This window comes from Pleurodeles waltl, chromosome 2_1 (genome assembly GCF_031143425.1).
Source record: "Pleurodeles waltl isolate 20211129_DDA chromosome 2_1, aPleWal1.hap1.20221129, whole genome shotgun sequence".
Taxonomy (NCBI): domain Eukaryota; kingdom Metazoa; phylum Chordata; class Amphibia; order Caudata; family Salamandridae; genus Pleurodeles; species Pleurodeles waltl.
In genome coordinates, this window is record NC_090438.1 from 571239611 (window position 1) to 571252011 (window position 12401).

General features: G+C 40.7%; 1 protein-coding gene across 1 annotated transcript in view; it reads left to right on the forward strand.

Annotated features, from left to right (window-relative positions):
- The window catches only part of ITGA9 (integrin subunit alpha 9), an 818222-nt gene that overhangs the window by 716215 nt on the left and 89606 nt on the right, over positions 1 to 12401 (forward strand). Inside the window, exon 25 of the mRNA XM_069215150.1 lies at positions 37 to 156. Coding sequence (XP_069071251.1) covers positions 37 to 156 — 120 coding nt within the window. The remainder of the gene's footprint in view (positions 1 to 36; positions 157 to 12401) is intronic.

The following is a 12401-nucleotide window of genomic DNA, read 5'->3' on the forward strand; positions in this document are numbered from 1 at the left end:
ATCTGATGATTTCTATATACCTGTGTTCTTTTTCAGGAATGTGAGAAACCTGGCAAGACGTGTTTAAATATAAACTGCTATCTGAGTACACTTGCAAAGGAAGAAAGCCACAATTTGGATATTTATACTTTGTTGAATACCGAGATATTAAAAAAGGTAAAATATGATTTATTGTGTTTTGGTGATCCAAATAATGTTATTCTAAAATTATGTCTCCAGTGCAAACATTTAGCTCAGTTTTCAGCATTCGTTAAAGTAGATTCTGTACTGTGCTACTCGTTCGTTGCAGAACGTGCTATTTTTGTCATATCAGTCAATATAAATGTCATATTTGTGTGCACTCACCTGTTTAAATGTTATGGCATAATGTGGATCATAATTAAAATATTTCAATTACGTTAAGAAAGCAATACAATATAGGGATGTGTGTTTAGGAAAGTACTCGAGTCCTGTAAAACACGCTTCGGAGAACACTCCCCTTGATCATGGGACGAGATATTGTGTTTGTCTATCTGATGTAAACTCTCCAGATGATCGATTATTGAGGAGCTCTGTGACAATTTTGCAGAAGTAGAATGTTTGGCACAATGTGGTGTATATTGGTTTGATCATGCAAATAGCATTTCAGGTTAAGACACTAAGGGCCAGATGTAGCAAAATGAGATTTTGCGAATCAGAAATTGCTAGTCGGTGCGACTCGCAATTTCTGATTTGCAAAATCGTATGCTGAATGGTGTCTCAGGCACCTTCTGCGAATCTCAAGGGGGTCACAAAGACCCACCTCATTAATATTAATGAGGTGGGTCGCAATTTGCGACCCCCTTGAGATTCCCTGCACTCACAGGGATGGTGGCCCGCTGGAGACAGCAGACCTCCATGTCTGTGACTGCCTTTTCAATAAAGCAGTTTTTTTTGGTATTGCAGCCCGTTTTCCTTAAAGGAAAACGAGTTGCAATACAAAAAAAAAATGAAATCATTTGGTTTCGTTTTTTCAGAGTAGGCAGTGCACCATTGGACCACTGCCTGCTCTGAAAAAATATTTATAGCGACATTCACAAAGGGGAAGGGGTCCCATGGGGACCCCTTCCCTTTTGCGAATGAGTTAGCACCCACTTCAAGTGGGTGCTAACTGCGAATTGCTTTGCGACCGCTTTCGCGGTCACAAAGCAATTCTGCATCGCAGTGCGAGTCGCAAATAGGAAGGGAACACCCCTTCCTATTTGCGAGTAGCATTCCCATTTTGCGAGTCGGTACCGACTCGCAAAATGGGAATGTGCATCGCGATGGCCGTTTTGCATGGCGCAAACTGCGATTTTCGCAGTTTGCGCCATGCAAAACGGTTACTACATCTGGCCCTAATGATAGTATATAGTCTTGTTTAATCATCATTGCCCACTGGGGCTGTAATGCTATCACTCTTTTTATGTATGAAAGATGTTCAAGAGTATTTTATTTTCCTAAATTGTGAGCCGTTTAGGTACCTCTTGAAACCCATAAATAACTAAACTGTGATGTCAGGTTTTCTTTTTCTCACTTTAGTTTTATTTAGTGAGCACAAGTACTATTAATATGGTATCCGTTTCATAGCACAACACTAATTTATTGTTTAGTTATCATGCCCTCTTACGCTTTGTAGAATGTGAGACTCTTCAGTTTATTATTTGTAATATTTTACCCTGGTGGTATTTTACACAGTATTGTCCGCTGCCCACTAGTGTAATAAGTTGTTTTGGATGGTCCTGTTAAAAATATTTCATGATTTATAGGTCATAATACTTCGATAATTCGTGGACTTGCATTTATGGCACATACAATGATTTATTTTGAAGTGATATTACTTACATATTTTTAATCTGTGGCACTAGTGAACTTTTGCACTCTACGAACATTGTCCATGATTGAACCACGAACTTTGGCTTTCACTATAGTTTTTGTTTTATTGTCCTTTTCCTGTATCAAGCACCATTACTTAAACAAGCATTTACAATGCAATGGGTCTCGCGTTTGCTTGAGCTAGAGCAATTAGCATTGTACACTCCTAACCAGACTTTTCTTGCCACATAAATTGAAAATGAAAATAAAACTGTTTCTCATAACGAACTGGACTTTTCTTGGCATATAAACTGAAAAGTAAAAGTTTCACATAAGGGAGCTGACGCCCACCATCAGTGCAAAGCAGACACACAAAGGGAAATAAAAGTTCCCTCACAGTGAAACCTATTGGCAAAAGTGCAATTATCCATGTAACCGGCAAAAGTGAAATTATCTATGTAACCGGCAAAAGTGCAATTAACCATGTAACAGTGTTGATGTCATGCAAAGCGATTGACTTCTGCCCAGCGAGATTGTGCTGTGACAAAGTAGAAAAAGTAGTCCAGAAACCGGGTGGAAAACGTGGAGCCTCGTATGTTTTAAGTACTTGGTCTCTGCGCTCGAGGAGGGCTAAACACTGGAAAAGACATGATTTATGCATGCCTTTCACTAATGAAAGCAAGCAGATTTTACAAGGAAAGCTCACGAACCAATGAAAGAAACTGATGTGACATGGGCGTGGTTTGAAGCCCAAAGAGAGATTACAACAAGGGACAGAGCGCTTTGTGCTCACACCTAAAAACAATGAAGTGTTTGCTACCTTTGACCTGTGATTAAGGAGGGTGTTCTCTGAAATGCCTCGGGTAGTTCGCTGCTGCCAATAAACACTGCTCTTCACCTCTTAGTGATATGTATCTATGGTAAAGGAATAGAGTGGTACTTTGCTCCAATATGATTACTCTTGCGATCCAAACACATTTCTGACTTTTAGTAAACTTCCAAAGAATTCCTGAAGCTCTCCTGGAAATAAACCAGCTCATACTTTCATATTTACCACACACAAGACATTTACACGAATAAACTAAAAAGCACCACCTCAACCCTCAAATTTCAAGAATTCTCTCAAATCAGTTATTTTCCAGTTTCTGCATAAGAGCATGTTCATTGCAGCCATGTGAAACAAGCACCCCTTGTAAAATAATGCAAATTAGTGGCCTTCATGAAATAATACCAGCCCTAATTGTCTTTCTAGTTCTCTAAGTGCTAGGTCTATAATGTCAATTGCACCTCAAATTGTGCCCTATGACACTTACATAAAGACACATTTTGAAGCATTTATCTTATAACTCTTTATCACACCCTGATACTCAACCTTCTGCCCATGTCTCCTTTTTACAGATGCCAAGACAAGGGTGGCCCCTTTCCAGATCCACATTGATGGTTACCCTGTATCTGACTAAAACCATCCCTATGGGATAATGATCTGAACGAGCCAAAAGTGTAAATAATTCTTTTTCACTACGTAAATGGTGACAGCATACAGAAGGAACTGGTAGTATGTTGGATGACATATACAGGTTGAGGACAAAAATATGATATGGTCAAAGCAAATAAAGAGATTAAGAGCATTGGTAATCACAGAGATTTAGAAAACATCACCTTATCATCAACTTTTATTAAAAAGGATGAGGCCGAATAAATCCAGAAATATGCTTAACACAATCTGCCTCCAGAGTCAACAGAATATACAAAACCTCCATCAAGAATGCAACTTATTTTGAATCTGCAGTGTCAAGTGCTCTACAAGGAAATTCCTCTGTATTTTAGCGGAATTCAACAAACCAGAGTTCACTGCCTCTTAGTCTGTAAACCATCACGGACCACTTTATGGCCAAAATTAAGCAATAAAACTTCATCTGGCTAACAACTGTTCAAGGCTATCACAACAAGGACTACATCAACCAATAGGCATTTAACACATATTTCCTTTATGCAACCCTCAGCACCAAAATTCTACAATCTGGCCATGGTTAGTGGGCCAGTGGGTACCCCTTGTGCCTTCTACCGACCACAAACCTTCATGAACATCCTCCTACGTAGGGCTGCCACAAAACCATATATGACCATCATCTAAACTCTGTGCCATCATGTTCTTCCCCTTAAAGCTCAAAATGTCTCACATAAGACCTTACATTAAGAAGAGCAATGTCGACCCATCAGGTCTGGCCCACAACAGACCAATCTCTAATGGCCTTGAAAACCTGGTTGAAAGAGCAGTTTGTACTCAGTTACGCAAATTCTTTAAAGAAAACAACTTTGTGTCAGGTCAACAAATTTGGTTCCACCTCACAATAGGCACTTCTTTCACTAGACCTCACAACTGTATTCAACACAGTTTAACCACTTCCTTCTAAAGAGACTGCAGGAACTTGACACAAAGGTTCTTATTATGAAGCGTCATCTCCTTCCCTTGAGGTACATCTGCCTTTCACCATCAAGATAGGTGTACCTCTAGGTTCAGCCATTGGCAACCCCCTTTTCATTGCCTACCTCAAGCAACTACAGGAGCTCATCTAATCCTTCAACCTTACATGTTTGTAACTAAGCTGATCACATTCATGTGATTCTTAAAGTGAATAATCCAAGGGAACTTGAGAAGGCTATGTCTTTGAGCCTTGACCAGTGGATGTTGACTAATTGCCTTAAACTTAACTCATCCAAAACAGTTAGTGTTACATGCAGAACATGAAATAACTGCCTCATCATTATGGCCCTAGGATATTGGAGTGCTGTCAACAATTGCAATAGAAGTGAGACACCTGGAAATGATAATTGATTACCAGCATGTCCTTGGTTTCCCAAATAAACCAAGTCACAAGAAGTGCCTTTTCACGCCCTTAGTAGCCTAGCTCACTTTTTTCACATCTCCATGGAAGCAACTCTCTGAGTCTGTCAGGTCTTGAATATGCAAGCATTTATATGTTTATATTTTTTATAGCACACCGTACTGGGGAATCTTGATGCTACAAAACAGATTATAGACCTAGACCACCATGCTTCTATTTCTACATGTGGGTCTTAGGAAAAAGCCAGGTCTTCAACCTTTTTCTCTACCTCAAGTAGTCTGACTGTTTTTTCAGACCATCCGGTAACCCATTAAAATTCTGTGCTACTACTACCGAAAAAGTTCAGCTTTCTACTGTCTTCCTTTTAAATCTAGGATTTATAAAATATAATTTAGAAGCTAATCAGTGCGACCAAGAAGGGCAATATAGATTTAAATATTGTCTCGGAAGAGTGGCATGGCTGATACATCACCTTATGCAGTAGATAGAAAGTTTTAAACTAGATTATCATCCTCATTTGTAACTAATGAAGATTGACTAAAATTGGGACAATATTAACATTTTATTCTGCACTTGTGGCTAATCTTGCTGCCAAATTCTGGACCAATTGAAATTTCCTTATTAGGCAGTCTGAAAGACACTAGTAAATGGAGTTGCAGTAGTCCAGTCATGATGATATGAATGCATTTAAGATTGTAACTTTTAGTGATGGTGTAAATACATGTAGCACGTGTTTCAAAGAATGCAATTGAAATAGACAATTTTTTAGCAACCATTTGTACCTGCTCATTAAGGAATAGTGTGAAATCAATTTAATTCCTATGCTTTTTCCCAATGATGTGAGAGAGGGAGGCACCCTTAGGCTACCTGGCCAGAAGCTAGTGGGAAGTGGGGTGATGGTTTCACCTACCGTAAAATCTTTCTTTTTGACCCATTTAGCTTTAAATGTTTCACATTCATCCATTCCTGAACTTTCTCTGGACCTTCCCTCAGGTTTCCTATCATATTTAGATAATTATCCTCAAAACTGGCTATGATCTGTGTGTCATTTGCATATAAAGAGAATTTCAGCCCGGAGTCAATCAGCTGGGCTAGTGTAGTTAGGTATTGGTTAAAGATTAATGGTGAAATATTGGAGCCCTATAGAATTTCACGTGCCTTGTGTTAATGAAGACTTATGAGTCGTAAATGTAACTCTAAAGGATCTTTGTGGTAGAAAATTTTGGAATCTTTCTACTACCATATCATGAATACCAATATTCTCAATAGCGGTAAGTAAAATCTCACGACTTACTGTACCAAACATCGCTGTCAAATCTAACAGTATTAAAGCAGTTGGTGGGTCCTTATTTGCCATTAACCTTAGTTCATCTAAGACTGACACTATTGGTATTTCAGTACTCTATTACTCACTAAACTCAATTTTTGCGGGGTGCAAGAAGTTGTTTGTCACCACATAACTTTATATTTGATATTTGCTAGAAAACTGCTCATTTTAGATTTTACTAATAAAGGGAAATCGTGAGACTGGTATGTAATTTGAAAATACTCCCTTTTTTAGGAAAGGGTTTACTGATGCAATTTTGAACGTGTTTGGGACCAACACTTCCCTTAGCGATTAATTTATAATCACTTTTATTTAGCTAAGATCCTTTGGCAGATATTTCTGGTATGGCTTAGCCAGTAGTGGATCTGCTGGAGAGCTTGATGGTCTACATTTTTTCAGTAGACAAAGAATGTCTTCATTAAGTTATTTAAATTCTCCCCACTTCCCGATGCTTGCAGATCTCATTCTATCATCTTTAGTTTGTGGTTCCACTGTGGTCACAGATGTCTGAATGGTTTCTTTTACTAACAGTAATAGTCTACTAATTGATTACTCTTCTCCTTAGAATCCATATTTGATTCTTCTACTGTGGGACTATGTAGCTCCTTAATTACTGAGAATATGATTTAGAACAAATTATTTGCTTGTAGTTGTCTCTGAGTAAAAATGAACTTTTAATTGTTTAATTGCTTTCTTATACCCTTTGTGTGCAATCACCCATTCTATTCAAATGTTAGATCATAGCTCTTTCTCTATTTCCACTCTAAGAGTCTTATATCTTTCTTCATTGTTCTTAATTCAATGACATACCACCTGTTTGTTTGTCTGTTTCATATCCTATATGATCTTATTGGGGCTAATTCCGTTGTTGCTTGAATGAGCTCATAGTGTTATGCAGTTATTTGAGCTATTGCGTTTTTCCCACACAGTCACTCTTCAGAACCCGTTGCTGGAGGTCATTCTGGCTCAATTTTCTATTTGCAACTGTTACCCTTGTAAGTGAGCTACCTATGCTGTGGTGTTCTCCCTTAAAGAAAAAGGGTATTCCATAGTGATCTACCCATGGAAATGTGAATGGTGCCAATGCCTGACAATTTGATCAAGTGCAGCCCTAAATGTTTAAGCAGTGCCCATGTAAGTAAGTGCTCAACAGAATTCCTAGTTCAATTCCATACATGTCAAATAAATCCAAACATATGGCTACCCCTATTTCTGAGGGATCGGCAAAGTGGATATTTAAATCCCTTACTACCTGCAACTACATCTTGGCATTCATTGCTACATTGAAAATCTCTGATAGATTGACCCAGAATTTAGTAGGGGCACTGGGGAATTTGTAACCCCAATAAGTGCTGGTTAGGTCTATAGGACCTAACCAGTAACTAAGGCTTCAATTTGTGTTTCACAACATGTGAAAATTAGTTAAGTTTTCCTTGCCTCCTCAATAATTACTATGACCCCTTCCCCCCTTTCATATTAACATGGTGTACCTCAACTTTAGAGTAGCATGATGGCATAATATTATTTAATAGGTCTCCCATTGCACCCATAAACAAAGTTTCTGTTATTGTAAACATATCTAAATCCCAATCCAAAATTAGGTCTCTGATTTTCAATGCATTTTTGACTGCAGACCACACATTGGTTAGTAAGCCTGTGGTAGAAATTTCCTACTTTACCTCTCACAGATTAGGAAGTGGATTTTCATGTTTGTAAATTCCCATCACTCTCAATTCTTACTGTATTACTTTTTTACAAAATATAGAGGGGAGAGAAGATTTAGAATTGTCTAAATTTCTTGTGCCCTGAAACAAAGTAGGTAAAGCACAACTCTAAGGGGACAAGATGAATTTTCGGAAGACTGGAGAGGAGTGACTTCCGATAGACCATTCTAGATGAACTGGCGCTTGTACTACAGGCTGTCAGTCCTGATCAGTAATAAACGGTCTAATGCCCAAAAGCAGCCTGGATTGATAGTGAGCTCTATTAGCCATCGCAATAATTTGTCATTGTAGGATGAGAACATTGTTGAGAATAAGTCCCACGGATTTGGCATGATCCAGAAAGGCCAAATTACAATCCAGGGGAAACCAGGATTCTATCCACATTTGGACATCAAGGCTGGAGTTTTTTTCAGTGAGATATACTAAAAATATGTTATTTTGGATTGAGTTTCAGGTGGTGGTTTGACATCCATTTATAATTTATATCCAGGATGTTGGGGATCTGGTGGATGTCCTGTGTGGTTGACAACTAAAGAAATATATAGGTATCATCCTCATATTTATGATAAACAAGTCCAGAGTTCTGGAGGATCTCTCCACGTGATTCCAGATACAGAGTAAATAGAGTTAGAGGTAGAATTGTGCCTGGGGAACCCCTTGTTAAAGGCTGACTTTATTTGATACAAATATCCCTATTTTAACCACTTGGTAATGGTTCAACGAAATGGATGTGGACCAATTTGAAAACTGCTCCATCAATGCTGTTCTTTTTGTCAATATGTTAATAAGAGGAGCCTGACTTTTCAAAAGCAGTGAGAGATGTAGAAGCATAAGTAAGTAGGAGTTACCCAAGTCAAGGAAGTGTAAAGTGTTGTCAACAATGTGTGGCAGGTGCTGTCTCTGTGCTGCAGCCTTGTCTAAATTGAATTTAAAATGTATCAGATGTGATTAGCTTGGTTGTGAAACAAAAGCTGGGAGTCTATCACCTTTCATACTAAAGGGCATATTTATGAGTAAGTAGTGTATCGGTCCTGATGTGCCACTTTTCTTGCATCGTCTATCCCATCTAACTACACCATGGTTGCAGCGTATTTATAATACTGTGCACCATGGCGGTTATTGTGACAATAGCTGGAAAAATTTTGACACTATTGTGGCGCTTTGCTGCACGAGCGTAAAAAATGTTGGCACTAGTACAAAAAAGCACAGGGAGGCCCATTGGTGAAAATGAGTGCATCATTTTAACACCTTTTCTGAGCAGGCATTAAAAATGATGGAAAAAATGGTGCAGTGAAATATTGTAAATTTTACTGTGCCATTTTTTTGGGCCTCCTTACGTCAGAACGCCTCCCTTGCATACATTATGCTTGGAGCAGGCATAATGTGGAGCGAGGGTTTGCAAGGTCGTGCAATGCAAGCATTGCGCCACTTTGTAAATATAGTGTGGGAGACAGGCCTCCTTAAAGCCAGCTTAGCATTCAAATAAATGATGCCAGGGTGGTGCAAGGTGGCGCTAGAGGCTTGCAAATATACCCCTAAGAATAGTGTTGAGAAGGTATTAGATTTATTGGATTCAGCTGAGGATCTTTTTCAAGAAGCAAGAGGCTTGGCTGATTTTCAAACATTTAAGGAAAGCACCTTGCAAAATGAAAAATCATCAAAGTAGCCCAGTAGGTTAGCGGGTTTTTGGTAAGTTCCTTGAAATTGTTCCAAGCACCGCATTAGTGAAGTATTTCTATTGTTTAATCTTGCCTTCTTGGTTATAGTGTCGGGTAGCTCTTACTCTGAGGCTTTGTCAAAATGACACCAGGTTGTCTGAGAATTTCAGTTCAACTTACTGTTGTCAGGGTTTTTGGACGATGTCAGCATTGTATAGTGTTTACTTTCTCAGAAAGAAATTCACAGAATCCTCACACTTGGTTTTGAATTCCTAGAGGGTCGCAATTGGTCCCACCTCATGCGTATTAATGAGGAAGGTTGCAAATTGCGAACTATTACCACCATGTCTATGATTGCTTTTAAATTCAGCATTTTTGTTTTAAAATGCAACCAGTTTTTCTTGTTTCAAAGCCTTTATTTATCAGTTTCAGTTTAATCAACATTGCAGCTCTCAAAACGACAGTCACAATACACACTGTGCAGCCAAGGGAAAAATCTCATGCTAAAAACAGTAACAATCACACAGGGGTCGATCATCCAGCATCAATTTGGGGTAAAATCCTGCGCAGACCACATTTACCACCCCACACCCTAAGGTCAAAGGAAGTCTAACTTTCCATATCAATGTTTTCCCTCTTGAGGATGCATCATCTGGGGCTGCAAATCTTTCTTGAAAGGCCCTCCATGTGACTTAGTCATTCCCCAATTTGGTATCTCTTGCACTATGTTTCATGTGGAACTTCTCTGCTAGAGCCAAATCCACTACATCACTGTGCCAGTGTTCTTCTGAGGGGGCACATTGACCCATCCATGTGATAGTCACCCTGTGGCAGACCAGCACTCATGAAAGTTGTAAATATTTGTGTGCCATTTTACGACCTTTAGGCCTGGTTGTGATAGGCCTGGTTGTGTTCCCCTATTAACAGAACTGTGGGATGAGGGTGCCCACAACAATGTGGTTTGTGTGAGTTTGTCCACTACCCGGACCCAGAAGTCTTGCGTCTGTGGTCAACTCCAGACCATATACAGGAAGTCAGCCCTTGGCAGCCCACAGTGTGGACACACTTCTGACCGAGTCTGAGACATCAGATGAAGGGCCAGCGGTGCGATGGAGGAAGTTGTAGTTGATCAGCTGGAATTGGGCATTGCTAGATACAGTCGTGGTAAGGACACAGACACAAGCCCAGTCAGTGTCTCCCAATGGAACGCACAGATCACTCTCCCAGGTCACCCGGGCACACAAAGGGCAACTCGCAATGTCCGTCGCCATTGCTCTATATAGCAAGTACACCAAGAATTGCCCCGATAACAGTGCAGGCAACCAATCAATCAAACAGGATTTATAGAATGTGGCTAATAACTTACATAGGTATCTAGGCACTGAGAACATGGCTGATAAAGGGTTCAGTTGTACATCTAGATCTTGAGTCCTTACTTGAATTCTAGAAGAGAGGATGAGTTCCGTAGGTGAAGGGAGAGAATGTTCCAGGATTTTGGAGTGAGGTTGGAGATGGCATGTCCTCCACTATTTCTTCGTCAGATGCGGGGGGTGTTTGAGGGAGAAGCAAGCAGAGCACAGGTGTCTGGAGGGTTGGTGAATGTTCAGGCGGTGATTGATGTATGCTGGTCCTGGATTGTGAAGGGCCTTAGAGGAGTGGATCAGCATCTTAAATTGACATCTCTTCTGAAGGGGGAACCAGTGGAGCTTCTTGAGGTAGGGGGTGATGTGGGTCCATTTGTGGAAGTCAAGGATGAGTCTGGTCACTGAATTCTATATGTTCTGCAGTCTCTTCAGGGTGTGTGTGGTGATTCCTACATAGAGTGCATTGCTGTAGTCCAGCCGGCTGGTGACTAGGTCTTGAGTGACAGTTCATCTAGTGTTGATGGGGAGCCATTTGAAGATCTCATAGAGCATGTGAAGAGTGAGGATGCAGGCATAAGAAACTGCATTGATCTGTTTTTTCATGGTGAGCTTGCTGTCCAGGGTTATACTACTGTTTTGAGAGTGGTCTGCTGGAGTGGGTGCTGGTCCTAGGTCGGTTGCCCACCAGGATTCGTTTCGTGGGGAGGTGTTTCTCCCGAAGATCAGCTCTTCGGTTTTGTTTGTGTTGAGTTTTAGGCGGTTGTTTTTCATCCAGTTGGTGATGCTTATCATGCACCTGCGGAAGTTGGCCTTCATGGTGGAGGGGTCTTCTGATAGGGTGGGGATGAACTCATTGTTGTCTGCATAGGATATGATGTTCACTCCTTGGGTTCTGATGATGTTGGCCAAGGGAGTCACGTATATGCTGAACAGTGTAGGGCTGAGGGACGAGCCTTGAGGGATGCCACAGATGATGTTCTTGGATTCCGAGGTGAAAGGTGATAGGCAGACTCTCTCTGTGTGGTTCCGGTGAGGAAAGATGTGATCCATTTGAGGGAATCTCCTTGGATTCTGATGTGAAGAAGCCTCTTGATAAGGGTGTGGTGGGATATGGTGTTGAATGATGCTGAGAGGTCGAGAAGCATCAGGGCTACCATTTCTCTATGGTTGAGGAGAGTTCTGATATTGTCAGTGGCTGCGATCAGAGCGGTTTCAGTGCTGTGGTTTGTCCAGAATCTGGATTGGGAGGGCTCTAGAAGGTTGTTGATCTCCAGGTATTCTGTGAGTTGGTGGTTGATGGCCCTTTTGAGGACTTTGGTGGGAAAGGGGAGCAGAAAGATGGGGTGATAGTTCTTGAGTTCTCTGGGCTCAGTAGAAGATTTCTTGAGAGGAGGTTTGACTTCTGCATGTTTGTTTCCCTACTTCCGGGAAGGTGACCGTGGTTATGGATGAATTGATGATGCCAGTGAGCTTGCTCCAGAGGTTGAAATGTGGTGGGGACAGGAGTCTGTGGGTGCTCCTGAAGGAATGGAGTTCATGATGGCTGTGGTGTTTTGCTTGCAGAGCTGGTCCCAGGCGGTGAGCGGGTGGTTGGACATAGCACTGGGGGTTGCATCTGTGGTAGTGAGGAGGCTGAAGGTGTCAGCAGTGGTAGATTGGAGTTTTACGTT